Raw genomic sequence first — 22,986 nt, forward strand, 5'->3', positions numbered from 1 at the left:
ATGCCCTGAAATAGAGCGTATGTTAATTTAGAATCGTATCGATAAATTGCGCAAAAATGTATAATTGCTGCTCTCGCGTATTGCTGCAAATTATGCGTAGGTCGATTACATCTTTGTATTATTGAAGGATATACGTGTACACGCTTGACACAGATTATGTATATTAGAGTGCAACAATTTATTTTTTTTTTGTCAACGACTGACGACTCTCTGCGTCGCGTAATTTACCATTTATTCGTCGCCATTGTACAACAAGTAGTGCAATAATGTCACACGTCACATTCAGATTGAATAATTTAACTCTAACACGCGCGAATTTCTCTGCAGAATTTTATTAATTATTTATGTAAGGCCTTACACGCAAACACAAATTTGTATAGTAATATAAGACGCATGAAGAGATTGCATTATACATTATTATGGTATATCATGTAATTCACGTTGAAGGATGGCACGTAAATCCTGATGATAATATAGCACATACATGCACATTATCCACCGCTATTGATTATACGTTATCTTCGTTTAATATCTGACAGTAAGTCCTTTGTAAATCTTGAAAAAAATTCTTTAGAAAAAATGTAATTCCCGGAAGTACAAAAAATTAATATCTCTTTCAAACTATTGTGTCTAGAAAGAAGCGTCTCGTATAAAAGTTAGAGAACTTTAAGCGTGGCATTTTATAGGTGTAAGAATATCGCTTTTAAAGAATTTCTTTGTTAAATATTTTTTCTGCTAATTATATATTTAAAACGAGATAACTAATTAAGAAGAATTTCATATTAATCATATTATTTTCGCGTAAAAGAGTATAAATGATAACGGACATTTATTATCACGATCAGAAAGCTCGGTGTCATTATCGAAAGTTTTGTGTGTGACGTAAAGATTTATCGTTTGGCACAAAGTCAATTCTGCGGACAATCCGGATATTCCGGATACTATCGATTACCCGTAAATTGGATCTGCCTTTACAATGAGCCATAGCTGCTTCTCTCAAAGGAGATCCGACATGTAATATAGAACTCCGTAATGTAGATATATATTCGAAGGAGATGAGAGAGAGATTCTGAGAGAATGAATTTTAAACCTGTACATTTACAGGGAGCATTTGCATCGCTTTTTCGGCCGCTTTCGATTCACTAAAATTCAAGCTTCAAGTTTATGTATAGAAAAGGAAATTATGAATACAAATAATTTTAAGATGAAAAATCAACATGTAATCATATGTTCATCGCGAATGTTACAATAATGAACTGATCATCAGGTGCAACAATAGTTATCTCATGGAAAGATTAATTTTGTATACATAATTGAAAATTTTCCACGGAAATTTTTGTGTTAATTTTTTGGCACAAAATAAATGCAAAATTTCAAGTAATTTAAAATATATTTTGTGTAAAATTAACATAGATTTAATTTAAAAATTGCTTAAAAAATATGTTAATGTTTTAGATTTTATCATGCTCACTTGTGAAATAAAATAGATGCATATTGTGTTAATTTTACTTGAATTAACACATGAAATATTTAACATAAAAATTGTAACGGAGACCGTTTTTAACCAGAATAAAGAATACTTGAGGGTTCATATCGGGAAGAAGTGTCGTTCGCTGAAAAAGAGAAGAAAATCTGTTATGTCGCAACAAAATCTCTCGCTCGCTTCTCTCGATATCGTAAGAGTTATTCTTTCCTGCGACCCCTTTCCCTACGAAGATTTCCAGCATATCGACGATATCCGACTATATTGCCAAAGTTCGCGAGTGGCTGTTAGGCGAGGAAGAGGCGCATTCGCGATTCATTAATCTCGGGGGCTACATCTTGCCAGCTCCGAGAATTAATCGCCACGCATCAGCGACGATATACGGATCATCGTCGAGACGTTCTCGTTTTTCCCTGCAGCCTTCCACGCTCTATCTTTCGTGTCCGGAAGGAGCGCACTGATAAAGCGATAAATCAACAGCGTTGCCCGATCCTTTATCGTTTTGGCTGCCAAGAATATCGGCTCTCTCTCTCTCTCTCTCTCTCTCTCTCTCTCGTGCGAGCTTTTACAACGTGTATATATATCTATATCTCGTTATCGACGGTTTACAAAGGGACGTGTTCGTTCAACCGCAACGTTTTCAATACTGTTCCATCTTGGCGTTGAGTCGACACGTGCGATTTCTTTCGTCATTTGTCGAAAAATTATTGTTGAGCAAACGACGCGGAGGAAGGTCGCCCTTGATTCCTTAATCCTTTCCTAGGAAAATAACGATGCATCAGTTGTTGACGCACGCGGAAAAAAAATTAGCTATCATAGCTCAATTTTAGCTGCATCAACACTGAAAACAAAATTTATTTCATTCGAGTAAGTATTTATTTCAATACTGCCCAACGAATCATTTATTTGAAACTAATGGAATTTATTTGATATGAAAAATATTTATTTGTTTCAAAATAAATGATTTATTTGGCAGTATTCAATTAAATATGTATTAATTTAGTCATGCATATATTACAACCTGAAATTTAATTGCCATGCCTAAATTTTAGCTATAGTAACTAATATTTTTTAGCCATAGTTAACGGAGAATGTTATATTAACTGTCATAGCTAAAATTTAGCTATGGTGGCTAATTTGTTTTCCGTGCATAATCCAGCGAATTAATCTGTCGCGGAGACGATAATCGCGAGACGAAGAGAAAAGAAAAATTTCATTCGAAATACATTTACTCGATACGTATATAAAACAATTTTTTTAGCGTGCGGAAAGGAAACTATATCGTAACATATATCGACATATATTGTCCGTGTCGATGATTTAGTGCCAGTTATTATTACTATCGAGAGAAACTGCATGGCTACACTAAAACGTACCGTCCACTAACCGATAAACGCCATTCGCCTAATGGTTCTCTCTCTCTTTCTCTTTCTCTCGATAACCGATAATGGATGTTGCGCCAAATTAATCGACGCGATACTGTCGTCGGATGAAAGCGAAAAATATATACGCTTTGCGCGAAATTCCAACTATTAACGTGTAATATCCCGCGCGAATAGAGATATTGGTTATAGTTCGCCTTGTAATTTAAGCTATAGCTGTTCTTGACATGTGTATATAGACATAGTTAAATGGCTAAAGTTATCGATAACAAAGGGTTTAACTAGGTACGAGGGTCGTTTGTTCGCTCGTCTCTCCCTCTCTGTTTCCTTATAATTCGACAAACATTTCTCGAGTATATTAGTTGTTATCAGAGCTTCTCTACTCGTGTTCTCGCGTTTGGCGTCTTATTAAAGCCTGAAATACTCTCGAGAGATCCCTTCGGTTGGCCGCGAAGCGGAAGAAATCTAGAGCTAAAATCGTGTATAGATTCTCTGGTTAGCGAGTGACGGAATAGCGGAATGGCGACGAAGCCTTGAAAATGAATAATGAATGATACACGCGGCATTCGGATCCGCGCATCGATCCCGAGCACAAACCGGGGAGTGGATGTCGTCGGACATGCACGACTATTCATTTCGACCGCTTTCAGCAATCGATGGCAGAGAAGGTGTGTTTACAGGCTCCTCGGACGCGTTCATTCAAGCGGATAGCTCGATTTGCGGGAACGAGAAAATTCGAGGGAAATCGAAAAACTTTTCGAAAGCCAATTACCGCGCTAATTTAATCGTCGTGCTCGAGTTCGGAGTTAAAAGTCAAAAGGACATGTTCATTCTGTATGCTAATGCACCGAGAAAAATTAATAATTCTGTCCTGTTATAGGGGAAAAAAATTGAAAATTACCTGCCTGTAATCTGGCTATCAAATAGCTTTTCAATTAAGCTCGAGTGATTAGCATGAACGTCGAAACAGCGGTTTGCGTTGCAATAACTACGTCGAGACAATCGGACATTTGTATGCCGTTTATGTCAGACATTTATATGCTGATGTAACGTCGCCGTCGCGTCGTCGAAAATTATTATTTGCATCATTCGTCGGTGAGGAACTTTATTTTTCATTAATAGATACATCATTTTTTTCGTCGCTACTTGACGAGGGAGAAAACAGGTTGTGTTAATTATCGGCAAAAATACAAGTCCAATTTTTAGCGGCGAATTGGTCCGATACCAATATCTCGCAATCTGCTCGGGTAACGTTCGTTCCTTTAGGCTGCTCCTACACTATATATATAGTATGCGACGTCGAAACCATACGTTTTTATCGACCTCGATGAAATTACGGTCTCCGTCGTTTTCCGGACGCGAAATGTCAGCGGAATTACTAGTCTCTCTCTCTCGGACTCGTCGAAGCGCGGACATGCTGCAATCAGGTTATTTCGAAGTCTCGATATTAAAATGAAAATTGTCGGAAAGTTGGAATCGTGGGAGAAAATCTCGAGAGAGATTTAAAGAAAACCAAAATGAGAATTAACAGGATATCCACAATTTTCATATCCCTTTTATTTCAGTTATGATAATTTCACGTTTTGCTCAAAATATTATTAAGTTTATAAATATATACATATGATTTTTGACATGTTTACCTATATTTATATTTATTTATTTAGTCTTATTAGAATGATAAGCCTTTTTCTATATTTTAAATGTATTTTACCTCTCATCTCTTTCTCTCTGATATTTTCTAAATCCAATTTTGAAAATCGGGAGGAGTTAAGTCAATCGAATATAATTTATATTGGAAAAGATAAGATTTCTGCTACGTAAGAAGCGTCCATCTTTTTAAGTTTTATTCGAGATGATTTTCTTCACCTATTTCTATATACTCTTCTTGGCAAGGGAAATGGAATTTTTTTATTATATAGACACATTACTGCATCTTGTATCGTTTCAAATTTCGATTCTGCCCATTTTATACAATTACAAGTTGGCAACTGAGATTCAGCGAGACCGTGGCGTTCTACTTGTTAGCAAGAGTCGGTCCTTTTTGTTTTTCGCAAGAAGCGAAATGCATCTCCGTACCTGGCATTAAAGTTCTCTCTCGTCGAGTATCTTATCGTGCGATACAAAAGAAATTGACGTCCTCTCTCTCTCTCTCTCTTTCTCTCGAGAAAGAGTAAGTTAACAGTATAATAAGACGTAGCTTTCAAGTAATTAACATCAAGTTTCCAAGGTTGAAGTTCTTGGTTTTTGTCTCTCTTCATATAATATGTACATAAATATATATAATATGTGTATATATATATATGAAAATGTATGAAGAAACAATCGGCAAAACGATTCCCGTATTATACGAAATGCGAGGAAACACAACTGTAGAGTAGTTTGAAAATGTTATCTCGTCGCGCGATGAAGATCCCTTTAAATAAAAATGCTCGAAGGATCGACGTCTGCGCGTTTCTATCGAATGTTATTTCGTTCAAATAGATTCATCCGCGGCTCTTTCGCCGAGATGTTATTGAAATATCTCCTTGCGAGGGATGAGAATGGGAACTCGTGTGACGTACATTCCGCTTGGCAATGCTTCCCGACTATTGTTCGATTTTCGCGAATGTCTATTCCAATCCAGTCACGTGCTCCGACAATGCTCTCGCATCGCCCTTCGTCGTGAATTTGAGTTTCTTTTCCGAGACGTTTCGTGACATTTACGTGACAACTCTCTCGCGTCTCTTGATATATCGCTTTTGCGAAATGCATCGTTTCATTACGATATGGAGATTGACGAGATTGAATTTTCGACGATAAAAGGTAATATATATCCGACATCGTGTTTCGGAATAATTTTCTTAAGAAGCGGATATCGTCCCTCGGTAAACGTCGCTCCTTACATTCAAGATACGAGAAAGTACATCCTGCTCATGCACGAAATAATCGACTAGACTTTTCCATAGCGTGTTTGACAAGTCATTCCGCACCGCAAGGTCGTGTCTGCGTACGTGATATTCGCTATTGCATACAAAGCAGTGTACACCTCTCCACCTCACGAATAGTATACATATATATATTCCTGCATACAGACTTTTCCAAAATTATTCGCTCCTTTATTTTCAGCCTTTTTTTTTGTAAACGGACCATCGATTTCCCGGCCGTTACAGGCGGAGTATACGTACACACGCATCGGGCGCGCTTTACAATCGGGAACACGTTGCGGTACGACGGGGATGGATGAGATGCGGGTCGCAGGGGTGGCGTGGCCATGGCGTGGCGACGCCTCGAAGACGGGAGCACGGCCGCGCTCAAAAGGCGACATGAGTAGGTCGACGGCGTGATACCCCCGATACTCTCGGAGAGAGGGTGGCGTGGTCCTCTCGCGCGCTTGCTCGTGGTGGGGTCGCTCCGGCCGCGTAATCGCATCGCATGCAGTGGCCTGGCGTGAGTCCGCGCGAGCGCGTCGCATCCGGAGCGGAGTCGCCTTTTTTGTCCGATCGGATCGCACATTTTTTCCCCAAAGGGCTAGAATTTTTCGAAATCTCTCCCGAGATTTGGAAGCGCGTCGCGACTGGTCCACTCTTGTTCCCTCTCGCTTTTCGTCTCTTTCTCCTATTTATACCGTCACTTTCTCCTTCTCACTCTCGTTCGCGCTTCTTCACGCGTTTCACGCACGCGGGGCATTATGCTCGCGGTCGACGAGCGCGTCCGCGATAGAAACGGCGTCCTTGTCAACGGTGAGGCTGCGAGCGAGGCCCGATCAGCTGATCGCGCGGAAAGCCTTTGACACGCCGGCGGTCAATCCGATCCTTAACACAACACCACCAGCGGAATCCAGTCGACCGTAGGAGCGACCCGTGTTTCCGGAAGGTGTATCATCCTCGTTCCCCACCTCGCTCCGACCTAAATCCCGTAGATCTCCGTGGTTGTCGCGGATCAAAACCCCGTTCTCTTTCCCCGAGAGTCGTTCTCGAATCGTAAGCTCGTGAGCGATTAAATCTCGGATTCCGATCGTAATCTTGTAAGTGCGGCTCTGCTCCGATCTCTCTTCGTCCTTCTCGCTTTCGCGCCGTCGGAAATCTCGAGTAAGTACTCGAAGTCGAGAATTCGAGAGTTCTTAGGAGAGAGAGATGGAAGCCGCCGTCGGTTTAAACCGTAAGTTTACTACTGCGCCCGCTACATCCTTTCGTATCAAACAGCGGACGCGTACACCACGCTCTATCTTGTACACACAAATACGATATCGAGCTGAACTTGCATATCGCTCGCCATAAATATCATCAAGACACGTCGCGTAATCGTTTCAGCAAATCACAGTTCGCGCTTTGATAACGATCATTGCCGCAGAACAAAATCCGATCATTCCTTCATGCATCCTTTTTTCTCATTTCATTTGTATCATATTTTTTATTCGATTTATATTATAAGTATAGAATCGATATAGAAAAGAATATTAATTTCTACCGACAAAATGAGATACTTTTTTTCATTGTTTTCGTCGCAAGATGTATATAGGATGCTTTATGATGCGTTTAAGGGAACACGCCCTTAATTCGCGCTGTACCGATCTTGGAGCATAAGACCTCGGCACTTTTCTCTTCGACGGGAGAAGAGAGGCGCGTGTATAAAATCCCATTACAATCCAAGGAGATGGTTAATTCATTTCCGTTTCCGACGGAATTCAGAGCGCATTCGGGTCACGACGAAAGTTCCCGGACTTGCGAGATAATGCAATCGCGACGGTGGTTTCTCTTCGCCGAAAGTTTTCGCGAATTTGAATCTCTCCCCGTGCTAGAGATTCGATACCGATGATCGGGACCGACGATGGCGGATCTACGCACGACTGGTTCCAAAACTTTGTTAGGAAGAGGGAGTGAGAGAGAGATTCTCAGATTACAAAGGACTTGTCGGCCAACTTTGGAAGTCCGTCTCCTTTCGAGTCGAAGATAAATATGTCGGAGAAAGAAAAACATTGTTCCGCTTTGCGACCGATTTATTGTTTTCGTTTTCGGAGAAAAAAACTTGATTTTATCAATTCGAATGCAACGAAAATGGTTACACGATTAATCCTCAATTATTCGGCTCATCGAAATCAACATAAATATGTCGGCTGTAGGAGCCGAAAAATAAATTTTCGCAATAACACATATTGCGTTAGGCTCCTGCAGCCGACATATTAATTAAAAAAAAAGTTGAATGTATATAAAACTCTGGTCTCTCTTTTTCTCTTTCTTATCGTTATCTTCCCGGTTCTTGTACGACTTGATGCGCTGACTCTTGATCCTAGAAATGCCACGTTTACACGAGGGTGTCATTCGATAGTACATAACTTGTGCGCGATTATTGTAAAATTGATGCTGCAACGGCATGAATGTTAATAATTTTAATTGCCTGGGTAATTCTGCTAATGAAATAATGCGGAGTGAAAATTTAACACAAACATATGTCGGGTGCACATTCGTAACGATAATTGCCACGCCTTTGCATAGTCGCTATTGCTCGTTAACTTGCGCAACACACACACACACATACATACATGCGATTAATTACAATGATAATTATTATTATTTTCGAGATGTAAATTAGCTTACTAAAAATGGCAGCGATACATGCATATATATATATATATATATATATTCGTCGCAATTGTTGTAAACGTCGTCGAGTGGGGGATAACATCCCTCGTCATCTTTCTCATTGTCGGCCCCGGTAATTTATGCGGGAGCATCATCTCATTGTGATGCATGCGCTTACATTATACGCGGGTAACGAGCCGAAAGGAAGCTTTCGCGAGCAAGAGAGGCTCGCTCGATATAGATTAACGCTTACATTCGCAAACGAACGAATATACAGGATCGATTCACCGAAACTCGGCATTGCGGCGAAAAACGTATAATTTGCTCTTTCTCTCTCTCTCGTGCCTCGCCTCGCGTTATTATCCTGCCACCCTGTTTCTCTATCTGATTTGAGACGAAGAACGGAAATTATTTCGAAACGGAGGGGAGATTATTTTTCTCCCGTCGAAGGAGAAGATCGCGAAGAGAGAGAGAGAGAGGTAAAACATTTTAGCCCAAGAGAACTTTTTCAAGCAATTACTTGCGATCGCGCGTCCGAGATAACGTTCGGGATCTAGCCAGACTACTAATCGGAATTACGTGACGGCAAATTCGAATTAAGGGATAAGGGATAATACGTTGCCTCACGCGAGATCGATTTTTCCGAGGTACTTGTTTTGTTGTTACACGCGAGTAACATATGTGGGATGAAGGGAAAAGTATCGATCGTCCCCTAGATGACCTCAACCTTCATACTTACCGCGCCGGAAAGCTTTTTCTTTAGGCTACGTAAAGAATTTCTGACACTATATATCGGCCCGCGATCTTAATCACCGCAGAAAGGTACGACGCAAAAGCATTATAGAGCGAGACATTATCTGCGCCGCACAAATTTCATGGAAACACGAGAAAATGTATTAAAAATAGAATTTTTATCTCGATAACTACGAGGGAAATTAACCTGGCATATATGAAAAAAATTAATAATTAGTTATTAATTTTAATGGCTAAACACACACACACATACATGGGACAATTTTTTCGTACACAGCACGAATATTACTTATATTTCTCGATTCAGGAAATTGAAAGCCAAAGCTGTTCGTTATTACAGCGAGAGTATTTATTAACATTAATATTGAAAAATTGTTTAGTGCGTTGGGAGATGAAAATCCGTGGTTTTTCTCGCTACTGGACGAGGTCGAGATGTCCAGGGTGTTTATAGCGGCCAGGGAATTTTATAAATCTGGAATTGTCAGGGAAAAGTCAGGAAATTTTATCATTTATCTGGATTTTTCACATTATTCTACATTTGTCTCAATAATTTGACATTTTTTGTTAAATAAATATAAACTTTTTCTTTGACTCCTAATTGTCTGTGTTGTTAAAAATCGATTCATTTAAAGTATGTTTGTTAATTTATATTTTCATCGTCGTGTTATTTTATTTCAATGTGTTTAATAGAGATAGAACTAAAAAATTTGATATAATATAAATAAAAAAGTTGATTATTGAAATAGTTTATAGTGACGTTTGTTTCGATTATCGTATACATAATGCAGATTATATATAATTGATTTAAATTTTTGTTTTAACTTCCGAACTTTTTCATCGTTGACAAAAATATCTCAAGAATTTCATGATTTAATATTTAATTGATTTATCATATAGATATATGCAAATTATATATCTGGAAAAAATAATACTAAAAAGTCAGGGAAAAAATTGATTTCTGGTCTTGGAAAATATGAAAAGTCAGAGAACTTTTTTCATCGAGTCTGCTGGACACCTGATTACTTATATTTCTCGATTCAGAAATTTTCAAGCCAAAGCTGTTTGTTATTACAGCGAGAGTATTTATTAACATTAATATTGAAAAATTATTGAGCGCATTGGGGGATGAAAATCCGTGGTTTTTCCTCGCTACTGGACGAGGTCGAGATGTCCAGGGTGTCTATAGCGGTCAGGGAATTTTATAAATCTGGAATTGTTAGAGAAAAGTCAGGAAATTTTATCATTTATCTGGATTTTTCACATTATTTTACATTTGTCTCAATAATTTGACATTTTTTGTTAAATAAATATAAACTTTTTCCTTGACTCCCAGCTAATTTTCTGTGTTGTTAAAAATCGATTTATTTAAAGTATGTTTGTTAATTTATATTTTCATCGTCGTATTATTTTATTTCAATGTGTTTAATAGAGATAGAACTAAAAAATTTGATATAATATAAATGATTACCTGATTACTTATATTTCTCGATTCAGAAATTTTCAAGCCAAAGCTGTTCGTTATTACAGCGAGAGTATTTATTAACATTAATATTGAAAAATTATTGAGCGCGTTGGGGGATGAAAATCCGTGGTTTTTCCTCGCTACTGGACGAGGTCGAGATGTCGTTTCCGATCGTCAGACGTCGCGGATAACCCGGTCACGCGAGCTTCTCGTAAATCTCCCGAAATCCGTAGATAATTTTCGACGAACGCAATCGTACGAGATGCACGTAGAAATCGCTGGTGGTCGGAATCTCTCCCTTGGAGAACACCTCGGCGAAATGGGCGAAATGTGCGAAATGGCGCGGAAACCCGGGCGCGGGATAGAAGTTTAAGCGGTTGCAGGGAAACCGAGGCTGATTACACAGTACGGAGAATCGCAAATTAAATCCGTTCCGTGGAAGTGGCCGTGTGTTTGATTTAATGCCACATTCTTCCTATATTATACATCCTCCGCCGACGCACGAGCGGCGTTAATTGCCTCGGCACACGGATAGTTGGAAAGTGCTATCGGCATGAAAATCGCGCAACAAACTTCCAACCAGATCGGACACGGCTGATATCCCGTGGTGAACATCTGGGCGCGAGACGCGCGATAGTTTAACGATATGTAAACACGACCCGTTAGATCGTTTCCAGCGATCTTCTTGCGAGAGATGTATATATAAGTGAATGATTATATCATCGAGATATATCTGTTTATTCTCTCTGAATCCTCTCGCGCGAGCTCTCTTTCTCTGTTTTTGCATTTCTTTTTTACACATTACTTATGAACATAAGGAACCGAATTAACGCAAACAAAAGCAGAAGACTACCAGTGTATACGATACGGATTATTGTAAAACGAGCACAGAGAATTATATGGCTTGTGTATGCAACTCGCGGATGTATATATATATATACGTTTATCCGCTTTCCGATTCCGACTTCGAGATAAATGCAGTCGCGGATTTTCGAGAGCGCAACGAAACGGAAAACTGTTTTCATCGCATTGAAATGGAACATGCCGATTTCGATGCGAGTCTCTCCCTCTTTTTCTTTTCTCTTGGAATTGACTTTTCGTTTGTGTTAACTTTTCGTATATGTATTATCCCGATCGATTCGTGGAGAGCTCTCTTCATCGTTCTCCCGCGACTTTCGAAGAGATTAAATTGTGTCGTAAAATTGTGTTTCGCTCTGTTACACGTTATCTTTACGCCAGATATGTCGGAACATTAACGTTATCTGTCGCCCGAGGGGACACGAGTGGTTTTCTCCTCCGAGGGACGCATAATTCACCGGCGCGGTAAAAAAAACGCTTATTTCTCGTTCCGTGGACCAATGTCCGTCGCGAGCGCACGATTGCACACCTGGGAATAAAAGGCGACTAATTGAATGCGGTCGCGTAATAGCGAGACTCTGCATTGTGTGCCCCCGCATAATTGCATAACTCGAGGAGAATCGCACGCCTACGCGACAGAGTTTCCAATTAGTTGGAGTAGCCTGGTCTGCGAAATTGGCACCCCAAAGTGCAAATTTTTTTACAAAATTAATATGGCATTCGATTGTCCACCATGCAAAAAAATATTAAATATAAACAAGAAATATGCACCCCTAGATGCACCCACGTTTATCATTTTTAAATAATTTTTTGGATCATTTTTCATTTTTATTTGCAAGGTAGACGAAAGACGATTATTTATGGGGTGCTCATGATCAGATTTATCCAAATTTCTTTTTTTAATTTTTTTGGAAAATAGAAAGAAGGCCATAATTTTGTAAAAATTAATCGCAATTAAAAAGAAACCTGTGGTAATGAGAAAAACCTTCGCTAAACCCTAAATTGTCTCGCGAATCTTTTGCATTTTATCCAACGCTGAATATACAAAATGCAGCGATTTTCCGAGCTCGCGAGGATTCTTCGCGAGACAGATCGAGTCCCGGGAAAATATAACAAACGCGTTTATCTCCGTTTATCGTGAAAATAACGATTATTTATTAAGCGCTAAACATCAAATACCGAGACGAGAATTGCGTGAACGCTCGGCGCGAAATAAAACTGTGACGTGTAAGCTATTTTTCTTGTTCATCACGCTCTTACTAGAGTGATATAAATATTAATGAAAGAGATGGAAAGAGTCTGTGTACTCTCGGGCGCACCCAGGTAATATATATATATGTATATATATATATATATGTATATATAACGTTATAAATGTATACACTCGACGCTTTTTTAATTTTATGATTCAGGGAGGGGCTGTGAGACGGAAAATTTATTACTTTATTACATTTTATATACACGGTGCATTGCCCCGTGTATATAAAAAAAGTGTGTAAAATAAAGAGCGATGTCAACAGAGAGCACTCTTCACGAGGAGAGAAGAAGTAGTTACTCCTGCATCGCCGAAATTGAATAAATTTATTTAACGATGTCGGGGAAATTAAATAACCGGAAGTGTGAAGAATATATATGTTCAGGGTGTCTAGCGGTCAGGAAATCTGGAAAATCGGGCGTTATCAGGAAATTTTACTATTTATCTGGATTTGTTCACATTATTCTACATTTGTCTCAATAATTTGAATTTTTTTATAAACTTTTTCTTGATTCCCAGCACGCTAATTTTCTGTGTTGTTCAAAATCGATTCATTTACAGCGTATTCATTAATTTATATTTTCATCGTCGTGTTATTTTATTTCAATGTGTTTGATAGAGACAAAACTAAAAAATTTGATATACCTAATATAAATAAAAAAGGTGATTATTTAAATAGTTTATAGTGACAGGTTTGTTTCGATTATCGTACATGATGCAGATTGTATCTCAAGGATTTCATGATTTAACATTTAATTGATTTATCATATGGATATATGCAAATAATATATTTGAAAAAAATACATTTCTGGTCTTGGAAAATCTGAAAAAGTCAGGGAATTTTTTTCATTGAATCTGCTGGACATTGAAGAAGTTACTCGCGCATTGCCGAAATTGAATAAATTTATTTAATGATGTCGGGGAAATTAAATGCCCGGAAGTGTGAATAATATATATATATATATATATATATATATATATATGATCAATTAAAATTAATATTGGACGCTAGTGGTGAAAATAAACTTGGCAAAATTAATTTCGACGTAACTAGCAATTTTATTCAATACTTTCACGACGTTTCGACCATTTGGTTCTGGTCCTTATCAAGTGAGAATTCTATCAATTAAAATGAGATTAACGCAACATAAAACCGATCTTATTTAAAATTAATAGTTAAAAGATACGTCGTTGACAAAACATCATAGCGATGGGGGATGTTCCTCTTTTAACTATTAATTTTAAATAAGATCGGTTTTATGTTGCGTTAATCTTATTTTAATTGATGGAATTCTTACTTGATAAGGACCAGAACCAAATGGTCGAAACGTCGTGAAAGTATTGAATAAAATTGCTAGTTACGTCGAAATCAATTTTGCCAAGTTTATATATATATATATATATATATATATATATATATATTTTTCTCTCTCATCGTCGATGTCGGAGGCAAGAAAACGACGCTTCTCCTCGTAATCGGGCGGTCGCGATCGCGCGTGATGGACAAGAGTTTGGAGCGCGGAAAACGCGCGATCGATCGATCTGCTGTCCTATCTTGGTGCACACACGGAAACTCTCGGGCCTCTCATGCATAACCATGAGAGCAATATGTGACACACATACGTGTATATGGCGCGCCCCGGTTTTCCTCTGCTCCGTCTCTCTCTCTCTCTCTCTCTTTCTCGCACCCGCGAAAGGATCGTTAGCGCAAAGTACGCGACCTACCTACCTACCTACCTACCTAACGTCGGAAGGATATCCGTTCGAAAAGGTCAAGAGTTGCTTCTCCCTTTGTTCCAGCGCGGAAGTTATTTTCACGCTCCGTCGCAGAAAAATACAAGAGAGATATCTTCTCTCTCTCGTCGATCGAAAAGTAGTAGTCGCTTTAGCGAGAGTCTCGCGAATCTGCAATTTTCTGACATATTTTCCTCTCTTTTTCGGTCTGATTTCATCATCTACTTTTATCATGCATTTCTCTGAACTTTGACAGCTTATCGGAAACCATCGAATATTGGGATCTTTTAATGATAGCACATGCGATTCTCTTTGTATTCTTTTATATTCACGACCAAAGCCTTTCAACGACGCGGATCTGCGGATTACACAGTCTTGAGATTATCTTCTATCGGATTATGAATTAGAATAGATAGAAGCCGGCAGTTTATCGCGAGCAAGGATTAGTTTGAAATATCACGTTGTTTAAGAGAAAAATACCGATGAATCGCGCGAAATCGTCCGATCATATTCCTCGTAAGGAATATAAAATGTTCAGTTTTATAGCCGATACTATCGGACTACTTTTATAGCCCCTGCTAGAGTTTTACGAGGGAAAATTACTTAGACGCTGAATAATTCGAAATTTTCGTTGCCTCGAGGAAACAAAAGGATTTCACATGTATTCACGAACATTACGACTTAACAAAACATTTAATATGTCATTGCGATTACAATCGTACACGTATTGTGAATGCTTGGTAAAAGTGTTTCGCGGAAATAAAAATGAATTTATTCCTAATAACGGCCAGATTGAGAGCTTTGTATCGCTTTTACAAGTCACAGACTCTATGAAATTACATTTCTGATTACACTTCTCCCCTAGGAATTCTAATTACGCGAAAGGCCGATGTGTTACACGTTTTTCCCCTCACGTTTGATTAATCTTGACTATCGGTTTGGTAGCAATTAAATGTCCAGCACGTATAATGTCCTATTAATATCATCTGCAGCCATCAGAACGTATCTGATAGGTATACCTTTGATGTATGATTAAACGCATACATCGGATCGTATTGTACGAATATCGGAAATCGATAAAACCCTATTTTTCATACGGAAAATACGTATCGCCATACATTATCATAAAGCATCCATCATCTTGTCAGAATCGATAAAATGTGTATTAAATATGGGAATGATAAACGTTCAGAAGTTGGATTCAGCCCTGAAGAGGACTCGAGAAAAATATTATGCGTCTCTATGCGCGCGTGTTTGTATGTGTATACATGTATCATCTTGTGTTTTGTATGTTTTTTTTTTATTTATTTATGCAATTATACAATTTTTTTGCGGCTACTTCTGCAACTAGCGTTGATAAATTTTCTACGGTAAACGAGATGAGAAAGATGCGGGATATCTCGCTTGACCTCGAATGGACTCTCGACCCCTTTTCGAAAATTCGCTTAATTTATACTAATGTATCACTGCATCGTGATTGAATTGGGTTGTCCTCGTGCTATCGCGACGTTTAATATCGCGCCGTCATGTTTATTAGGTCAATGTGTTGTATGCGTTTGCATTTAATACGAGATCTGGCCAGGCAATTAATTTCGTTATGAATAAATTTCATTCAAATATCTTCTTCCTTCGATTCTTGGAGGCTTCTCGCGTATTCGATATCTATCGAATACATTCCAGTACCCAGCCCATTTGTATATAAAATAATGGCAGATTGTGTGAAATTATTAATGCGTTGCGTGTAATAAAATTCGTATTTTAGTTTCTTCCGGCTTTTATCTGTACTTTGATCCAGTTTGAATTGTGATTACGCTGGATCGAATAAAATTTACAATTTTCAATCGTACCGTGTTGTACGTACAGGCTTGTGAAGTTTGAAGCGACGGATCTGTAGAAACAGCTCGGGTGTTTCGTGATGAAACTTTTACACGGCACGCAGTGTCGACTTTCTAAATTAAACGATGAAACTTTAAGGATTTAAATTTTCGTCGAGTTCGGACAGTCGCTCTTTCTCTCTCGGCTGTTATTCCGTCGATTATTCTTGCTCGATGAATCCGGCTATTTCGCGGCATTACGATGAGCCCTTAATTAAAAACCCGGGATATGGCGTGAATTATACGTGCTTTTAGGCAGATTATGCTATAACTAGGGCGCTAATGTTTAATCCCTCTTCGCGAATATATGCGTCTCTATTTAACACGGTGTCACCCAGTATAATATCATGTCCAATGTAATTTACCACTGTAAGAGCAATCAAATTGTTGTCCTACTTCAACTTGAGAGACTCGCGATTCAAATTAATTTCGTACAAATTTATCTGCATTTTTCTTCAGGGTGTCTAGTCTGAAATCCTTCAAGTCCTTGAAATGTTTTGGAATTTTGTTTGTTCTTTAAAAATCCTGGAAATGTGCTTCAATTTTTCATAGATCCTTGTGGTTTTCTTTTTCGTTGCTTCTAAACATTCAGCTAAACGAGCGGTTGAGACTATTCGAGTAAAAAGTATTTCATCTTACTTTGTAAATAATACAATATATTTTTATTTAGGAGTCCAAAAATATGTGTTACGTGTAAGTTATTTATTGGTAATGCATATAAATAATTTTCATTAACAATTATGGACTTGATAAAGAAAATCAAGTTTCTTGTACATCTTTATTAAACTATTGGAAAAAATTTTATTTTCAAATTTTACTAGATACCCTGATCTTTTTCTCTCTCCTTTTCGCGTGTACGTGTATGTAAAATCAATCTCGGCTCAAGTTATCGATTTATAAATTGCTGATTAATGTTCATCCATCCTCCACTTCATTGGCTTTGTCTCGATCGCAGCCTACGCACCTCTATTTGCTTTCACCTGCATCCGCGAATTGCCACGAATAATTGAAATTAATTGCGCTTTGCCCCGTCCATTCTTTCGTTCGCAAGCATACCAGGACTGGAAGGGGAGATGTAGCCATTGTTCAGCGCGAAAGGGTGATTAATGTTTTCCATCGTTGAATTAATTCTCGGCAAAAGCATAAACGCCCTTTGTCTTCACCGACGTAGATTAAGCTCTCCGATCTCCCCCTTTTTTTCTTGTTTCGCAGAAATGCACGCTGCATCTTTGTACACGTTCTCGCGATAAAATTTCCGTACTTTATACGTCGTACAAGGGACGAGCGCGTACATAATTGAAATAATTAATGACGCTTGTTCGCGCCGTCTAATTCTCGGATGCGTACTTGAGTTTGCGTCGTCCTTCTTTTTTAATATTGCACTTTAGAATTTCGCAGCAAGATCAATATTAATGTATACACAATTACATTTCTAATTTACACCGCACACAATAATTTACTAAGCCAACATTCTTTTCGTCCTTCGGTCAAATTCAACTTACAAGTGTGTCCTCGAGGGTTGAATCGCGTAACGTTCGTGATTCTCGGGGACACCGGTCATCTTAATGACCTGATTCCCGTTATCTAACACGCGCTCGTTCCTCAGTGTCTCCGAATCATCGTTCAACTGTCGCTCGGCATCGCGCAATTCCGGTTATTCCGTGTAAAGTAAGATCGAGCGTTTTAGCCGCGCGCATCCCAGAGACACCCTGCAACTTTATCGCTGCACCAACCCTCTTTTCCGAGTACCCACACGAAGTGAGATCTTAAAGAACACGTAAATCTTTCGAAGAGATGCGGGAATCGACAACGTCGGGGCGACAACGGTGAGCAAAAGCTAACGCGACGACGAGACGCCAAGAGAGACGAAAGCGAGAGCCTCGATAGAGTAGAGAAAGAGAGAGAAAGAGAGTGTGTGAGGAATTATGCCAGACAAAAATCCGGGCCGCCGAAATGGACAACGCGAAAACAAAGATTTCCTCGGCGAGATATCATCCATCGGAATGTCGTTGCGGCCCAGCGGGAGCGCATCCTCCGGTGAGTAACTGCTCTGCGAGGACGAATGTCTGATGCGAATCTCGAGAGAGAGGTCATACCGGGGCCTGAATGACCGTATTTGATACCCGCGTATAATATTGCGTAATTCGCACTGACATATATGTACGCTATAAATATCGCATATCTCATATCTGCGCGCGAATAGATGCTGCAGCGAATTAGTCTTCTCTGAAATTACATCCTCGGATCTATAGAAATTAATCTTCGCTGAAAAAAGATTTCTTAACTTATTGACTTGAATTTGTTCAATTAACAAAATAATATTTAAGTGAAAGCTTTTTAGTCGAGATAACAAACTTTTTTTTCAGTGTAGGTATTCGTGTTTGCCGAGAATTTTCTTAGAATTTACCCTAGCAATTATCGGAAGAATTTTATAAGAGTTTCATTAATATTTACCATAATAGATATATTAATATGTACATAGTAAAATTAATCCAACATATTTTATACCTTATTGCGGTATATATTCATTTTTTTATTGTGGTAAATATTAATCAGAGAAAATTCTCTCTATGTATTATAATTGAGACAATTTTTTAAAATAATCCCTCGAAGAATAAACATATGCACACTTGAATCTTTAATGGCTGATTGTTACGAAAGATAGACGTTGAAAAATAACGCACACATTTTCCTTAAAAAAATATCTATTTTAAAATAATATGCTTATCTAGAGTAAAGCTTTCAGAAAAAAAAAGAATATTTATTTTATCTTCAATATTTTCACAAAGCAGATTAGTATGTGATGAATTATGATGAATATGTTGGCAAAAACCAATAAATCTCTCCAAGATAAAGAATGTCTATCATTTTTCAAACAGCGAAATATTTTGTTAATGATATATAAAACTGACATGAAAAGTTATAAAATGATACATAAAAGTGATATATAAAATTGACATTAAAAATGATGTTTATTGAAAATATTAGCATCTAAAGAATTAATTTGATAGCAATATATTATTTTTATTTTTAAATTTGTGTCTGCTGCGCTCATTATACGGTTGATTTTGATTCCCTCAACTGTCGTAATAATTTTCTAACAACGTGTCCGTTAGTAGTAACTTCCCTGCCAAGTCTTCGATCTGCAGCGACGCATTTCGTGAGCTCGTTTCTCACGTATATACATTCCTGCGGAACGGATAAGGGATAGGATTCTGCCGTGGTTAGGCCAGTGCGAAGTTGATTGAATAGATTCAGAATAACGCATTCCTTCATCAAGACTTCGGAATCGGCCACTTTGCCGTCGTACGCGGCACAGAGCCACAATATACTGTCCAACCAGTTTTCCTCTACGCGTTCCTCAGTTTGGTAATTTATCCCCAGATCTTTTAACCACAACGTCAACTGTAACATAGGAGAGATTAGATTCGAAAATCACCAGCACCGATTTTCTTCGTTACCACGAACTCTATCGTTGATAACATGATATCTGTATGTCAGCGTTTCGTGTAAAAAAATATGTAATATAGGTATTACATATTTTTACGTATTACATCTGTAATATATATTACATATTTTTACATATTACATATGTGATATATTACATATTTTTACATATTACATATGTAATACATTACATATTTTTTTACAGTATGGATATATGTTTGCACGCGAGCAACGATAGATCGAAATTATCTGCATATTCCTTTTTTTCTCCCAACATTATATTACGCCAAATATATTCCATCCAAGTTTTGAAGCAAATTGCAAAATGTCAACGCGCTTATTTCGCTATAATACTTGAACGATCGTGTTTTTTTTTCTTTTGACGGAAAAAGTGTAACGCTCACCTTGCCGCGGCACTGGAAGGTCAAAGGATTTCCGGAAAAGCGAAACTTTTCGATGCCTGTCATGGGTACGAGTTGGGCCGGTTCCAGACACGTCAAAAGGTTCTCCCTAACGTCGAGTCGTTTGAGGCCCCGCAATTTTTCGAAGACCGCGTACTCGATAGACGCGATGCGATTGTACGAGAGATCCAATTGCTTCAAAGATATTAGATCGACGAACCACTGATCCTTCACCGACGTTATGTTATTATACGACAGGCTGAGCTTCGCCATGTACGTCATACTGTCGAAGGCGTGGCCGGAAATTTCTCTGATACCGCAGTCGCGCATATTCAGAGACACTAAGCTCTTAGCGTATCTCAGGAACGATCGATCGGAAATATATTCTATCCGCGATTGAAAAATCATCATGTCCCCTACGATCGGCCCGCCGTAATTTATAGCGGCACTTAAATTATTCGTCAGATTGAAGCATATCACACGTTCGTGAAGTCCTATATGGATAATTCAATAATAGTTTTAATAATAGTAAATGGGATCAGTTAACCGCGACAATTCTTGCCGCTTCATATTTTATGCAGATCGTAAAAAGCGAAAATAAAATGAACGAAGGTTCAGCGTAATTTGGTGCGCATAGAATTAAATTATAAAATAGAAGAGAGAGAGAGAGAATTTTTACGTGGAATAGAATATATATAGAGCGTTATTCTCATCAAATGTCATGTTGCCTCACCATTGTCGTATTTACTGGTGGTACATAACGCGATTGCGACGTCCGTAAACGCAGAGATGCAGGCAAGAACTAGAAGCGAGATACGGCACATCTCGAGACGCACGCGATGCATTTTACTCGGTCTGATCGGTTTTTACGACTGACACTATTCCACCGAAAACGGATGCGAAAGAAGTGAAGTAACTGCGAATTATCGCAGTTGACGTTTCCCTTTCCCTTCTGTCGATGATACCGCGCTATCGGTACACGATTATCTCGGATGCTGCGTTCGTGTGTCGCACTGATTACGGAAGTGGCATTAATTGAGGATACGTTTTATTATCTAACAGGATACTATAAAAAATTTCGGAAAAAGAACAAAGAAGAAATGGATCATAAGTTGTAATAAAACCTATTTATTTATATTTCACATAAGATTTGTGAAAATGATACGAATACGGCGACCATATTTTTTGAGAGAAAAGAAAGAAGAAATTTGAAAATTTTAGGACTTTATTTCAACAAATTTCCATAAATCAGTTTGGAATCAAAGTGGAGATCGATGAGCAAACAAAATAATTCTGTGACTATCAGTTTATGTATTCATAGTTTGAAACTGATTCGTTGAAACAAAAGTGGTTGGTTTCGTAAATAGATTCCGTTGTTTTCGTGCAAATTCTGATGCTATAATATTACAACATTATAGATATTAAAACGTAAATAAAAAAATAAAGGACAAAATTGAGTTTTGGAAAAATGAATCTAAAGGACAGCTACTTGAAATGGAGGACTGTTCTCTAAAATAAAGGATGAATGGTCATCGTAGATATGAATGACATGGACATGACGAAAACTATAAAATATAAAATGTCTTACAAAAAGATATCTTTTTATTTCGTTTGAAAAAAAGATTCAAGATTATGTATCTTTGCGAATTCAGAGATATTTGAAATGTATTTTCTGATGTTCGAACCGTCTCGTTTTTTCGTCTTAAAGATTAATCGGATGCATGTGCCGAGAGAATAATGGATTATCATTTTGCTTTTCTTAAGGCATCTCGACCCTTGCGAGTTGCGGTGAGGTCGACGCGCTTCCCGAGCTTCCGGCTCAGGATGAAGAACGTTTGCAGCGCGCCGCGCGTCTGCTGCAACAGAGGCTGGTGTTACGTCAATGGTTGACGGATCATGGCCTACACAATTATTATCAAAGGTAAACCAAATTAGCATAAGTAGAAAATAACGGATAACTAGTAATGCGTTAATCTTAATAATATTAACTATATATAGCAATAATTGACAAAACTATTGAGAATTTGTTTAAAAATTAGCGAATAAGTTTAATTAGTTTATTACGAATGATTGATAATTATTATTTAGACTCTTGAGTTCAACAACCACAAATTTTAATCGATACAACAAATTTACATGTCTATATTTTATTACTACCGCAGAACATTCTAAATAATATAATTATCACCGTTCAAATTAATTAAACGTATTCGATAGTTTTTGGAAAATAATTTCTCAATATTTCTGTTAATTATTGCTACTTTAGAGTCTTTAGAGGAAACTTTTTCTTCCGTAAAATCTTTTTAGTTGTCTCTCTTATCCGCTAAAATAAACTGTTTTTCTTTAAGAGGCTTACAAAGTATGCCTTGCCAGGTAAATGTCGAGCGTATACTTTGAAGATGTACTTTGTCAGGTTGATGCAGATGGAGGTGATGTCCCTGGAGGATGTGTACTGGGTGGAGGACAATGCGGCACGAGCAGCCCTTGGCAAGGATCTACCGCGGTGGATCCAGGCCAGGCAGACATTGCCTACTTCAAAGGAAGATTTAGAAACTCTAAAAGCGGATCTGTGGAGTGCCGTGGTGAAGAACAGCCAACATCAGGACGCTTGGACATGGGGTACGAGTTTATGTAGCACCATTTTCGCTCTATTTCGGTGAAACGAAATCCTTCCTGCGGAACGAGAATTCATTGTCGTATGCCTCGTGGATTCCCTGCAATATAGTGACAATTTGAGAATGGAAATTTTGGTGGAAATTGTGATTTCTCTGCGCGTTAT

General features: G+C 38.2%; 2 protein-coding genes across 7 annotated transcripts in view; one reads left to right on the forward strand and one right to left on the reverse strand.

Annotated features, from left to right (window-relative positions):
* Positions 1–22,986, forward strand: part of LOC114936933 (apoptosis-resistant E3 ubiquitin protein ligase 1) — a 74,271-nt gene that overhangs the window by 45,861 nt on the left and 5,424 nt on the right. For 2 of the 6 annotated variants that reach the window (XM_029310283.2, XM_029310282.2), the window contains 2 exons: positions 21,972–22,128; positions 22,621–22,826. In XM_029310283.2, coding sequence (XP_029166116.1) covers positions 21,972–22,128; positions 22,621–22,826 — 363 coding nt within the window. Of the gene's footprint in view, positions 1–6,270; positions 7,003–18,151; positions 18,397–21,971; positions 22,129–22,620; positions 22,827–22,986 lie in introns of those variants that run through there. The other 4 variants (XM_029310284.2, XM_029310286.2, XM_029310285.2 and 1 more) reach the window with 4 other exon arrangements.
* On the reverse strand, positions 19,313–21,113 carry LOC114936938 (uncharacterized). The gene is made up of 3 exons (XM_029310297.2): positions 20,941–21,113; positions 20,211–20,701; positions 19,313–19,764 (listed from the first exon to the last, which is right to left on the reverse strand). Exons 1-3 carry the CDS (start codon positions 21,050–21,052, stop codon positions 19,414–19,416), a joined length of 954 nt encoding a protein of 317 aa, XP_029166130.2. The 5' UTR covers positions 21,053–21,113; the 3' UTR covers positions 19,313–19,413.

Source organism: Nylanderia fulva, unplaced genomic scaffold (genome assembly GCF_048542155.1).
Source record: "Nylanderia fulva isolate GAGA-0341 unplaced genomic scaffold, ASM4854215v1 Scaffold11, whole genome shotgun sequence".
Classification (NCBI taxonomy): domain Eukaryota; kingdom Metazoa; phylum Arthropoda; class Insecta; order Hymenoptera; family Formicidae; genus Nylanderia; species Nylanderia fulva.

Excerpts from the sequence above, each read along its gene's own strand:
- LOC114936938 (XM_029310297.2), bottom strand. The coding sequence starts at position 21,052 with ATGCATCGCGTGCGTCTCGAGATGTGCCGTATCTCGCTTCTAGTTCTT. Across the intron at positions 20,702-20,940 it reads CACCAGTAAATACGACAATG|GACTTCACGAACGTGTGATA; the intron begins GTGAGGCAACAT and ends TTATCCATATAG. Across the intron at positions 19,765-20,210 it reads CCTTCCAGTGCCGCGGCAAG|TTGACGTTGTGGTTAAAAGA; the intron begins GTGAGCGTTACA and ends CCTATGTTACAG.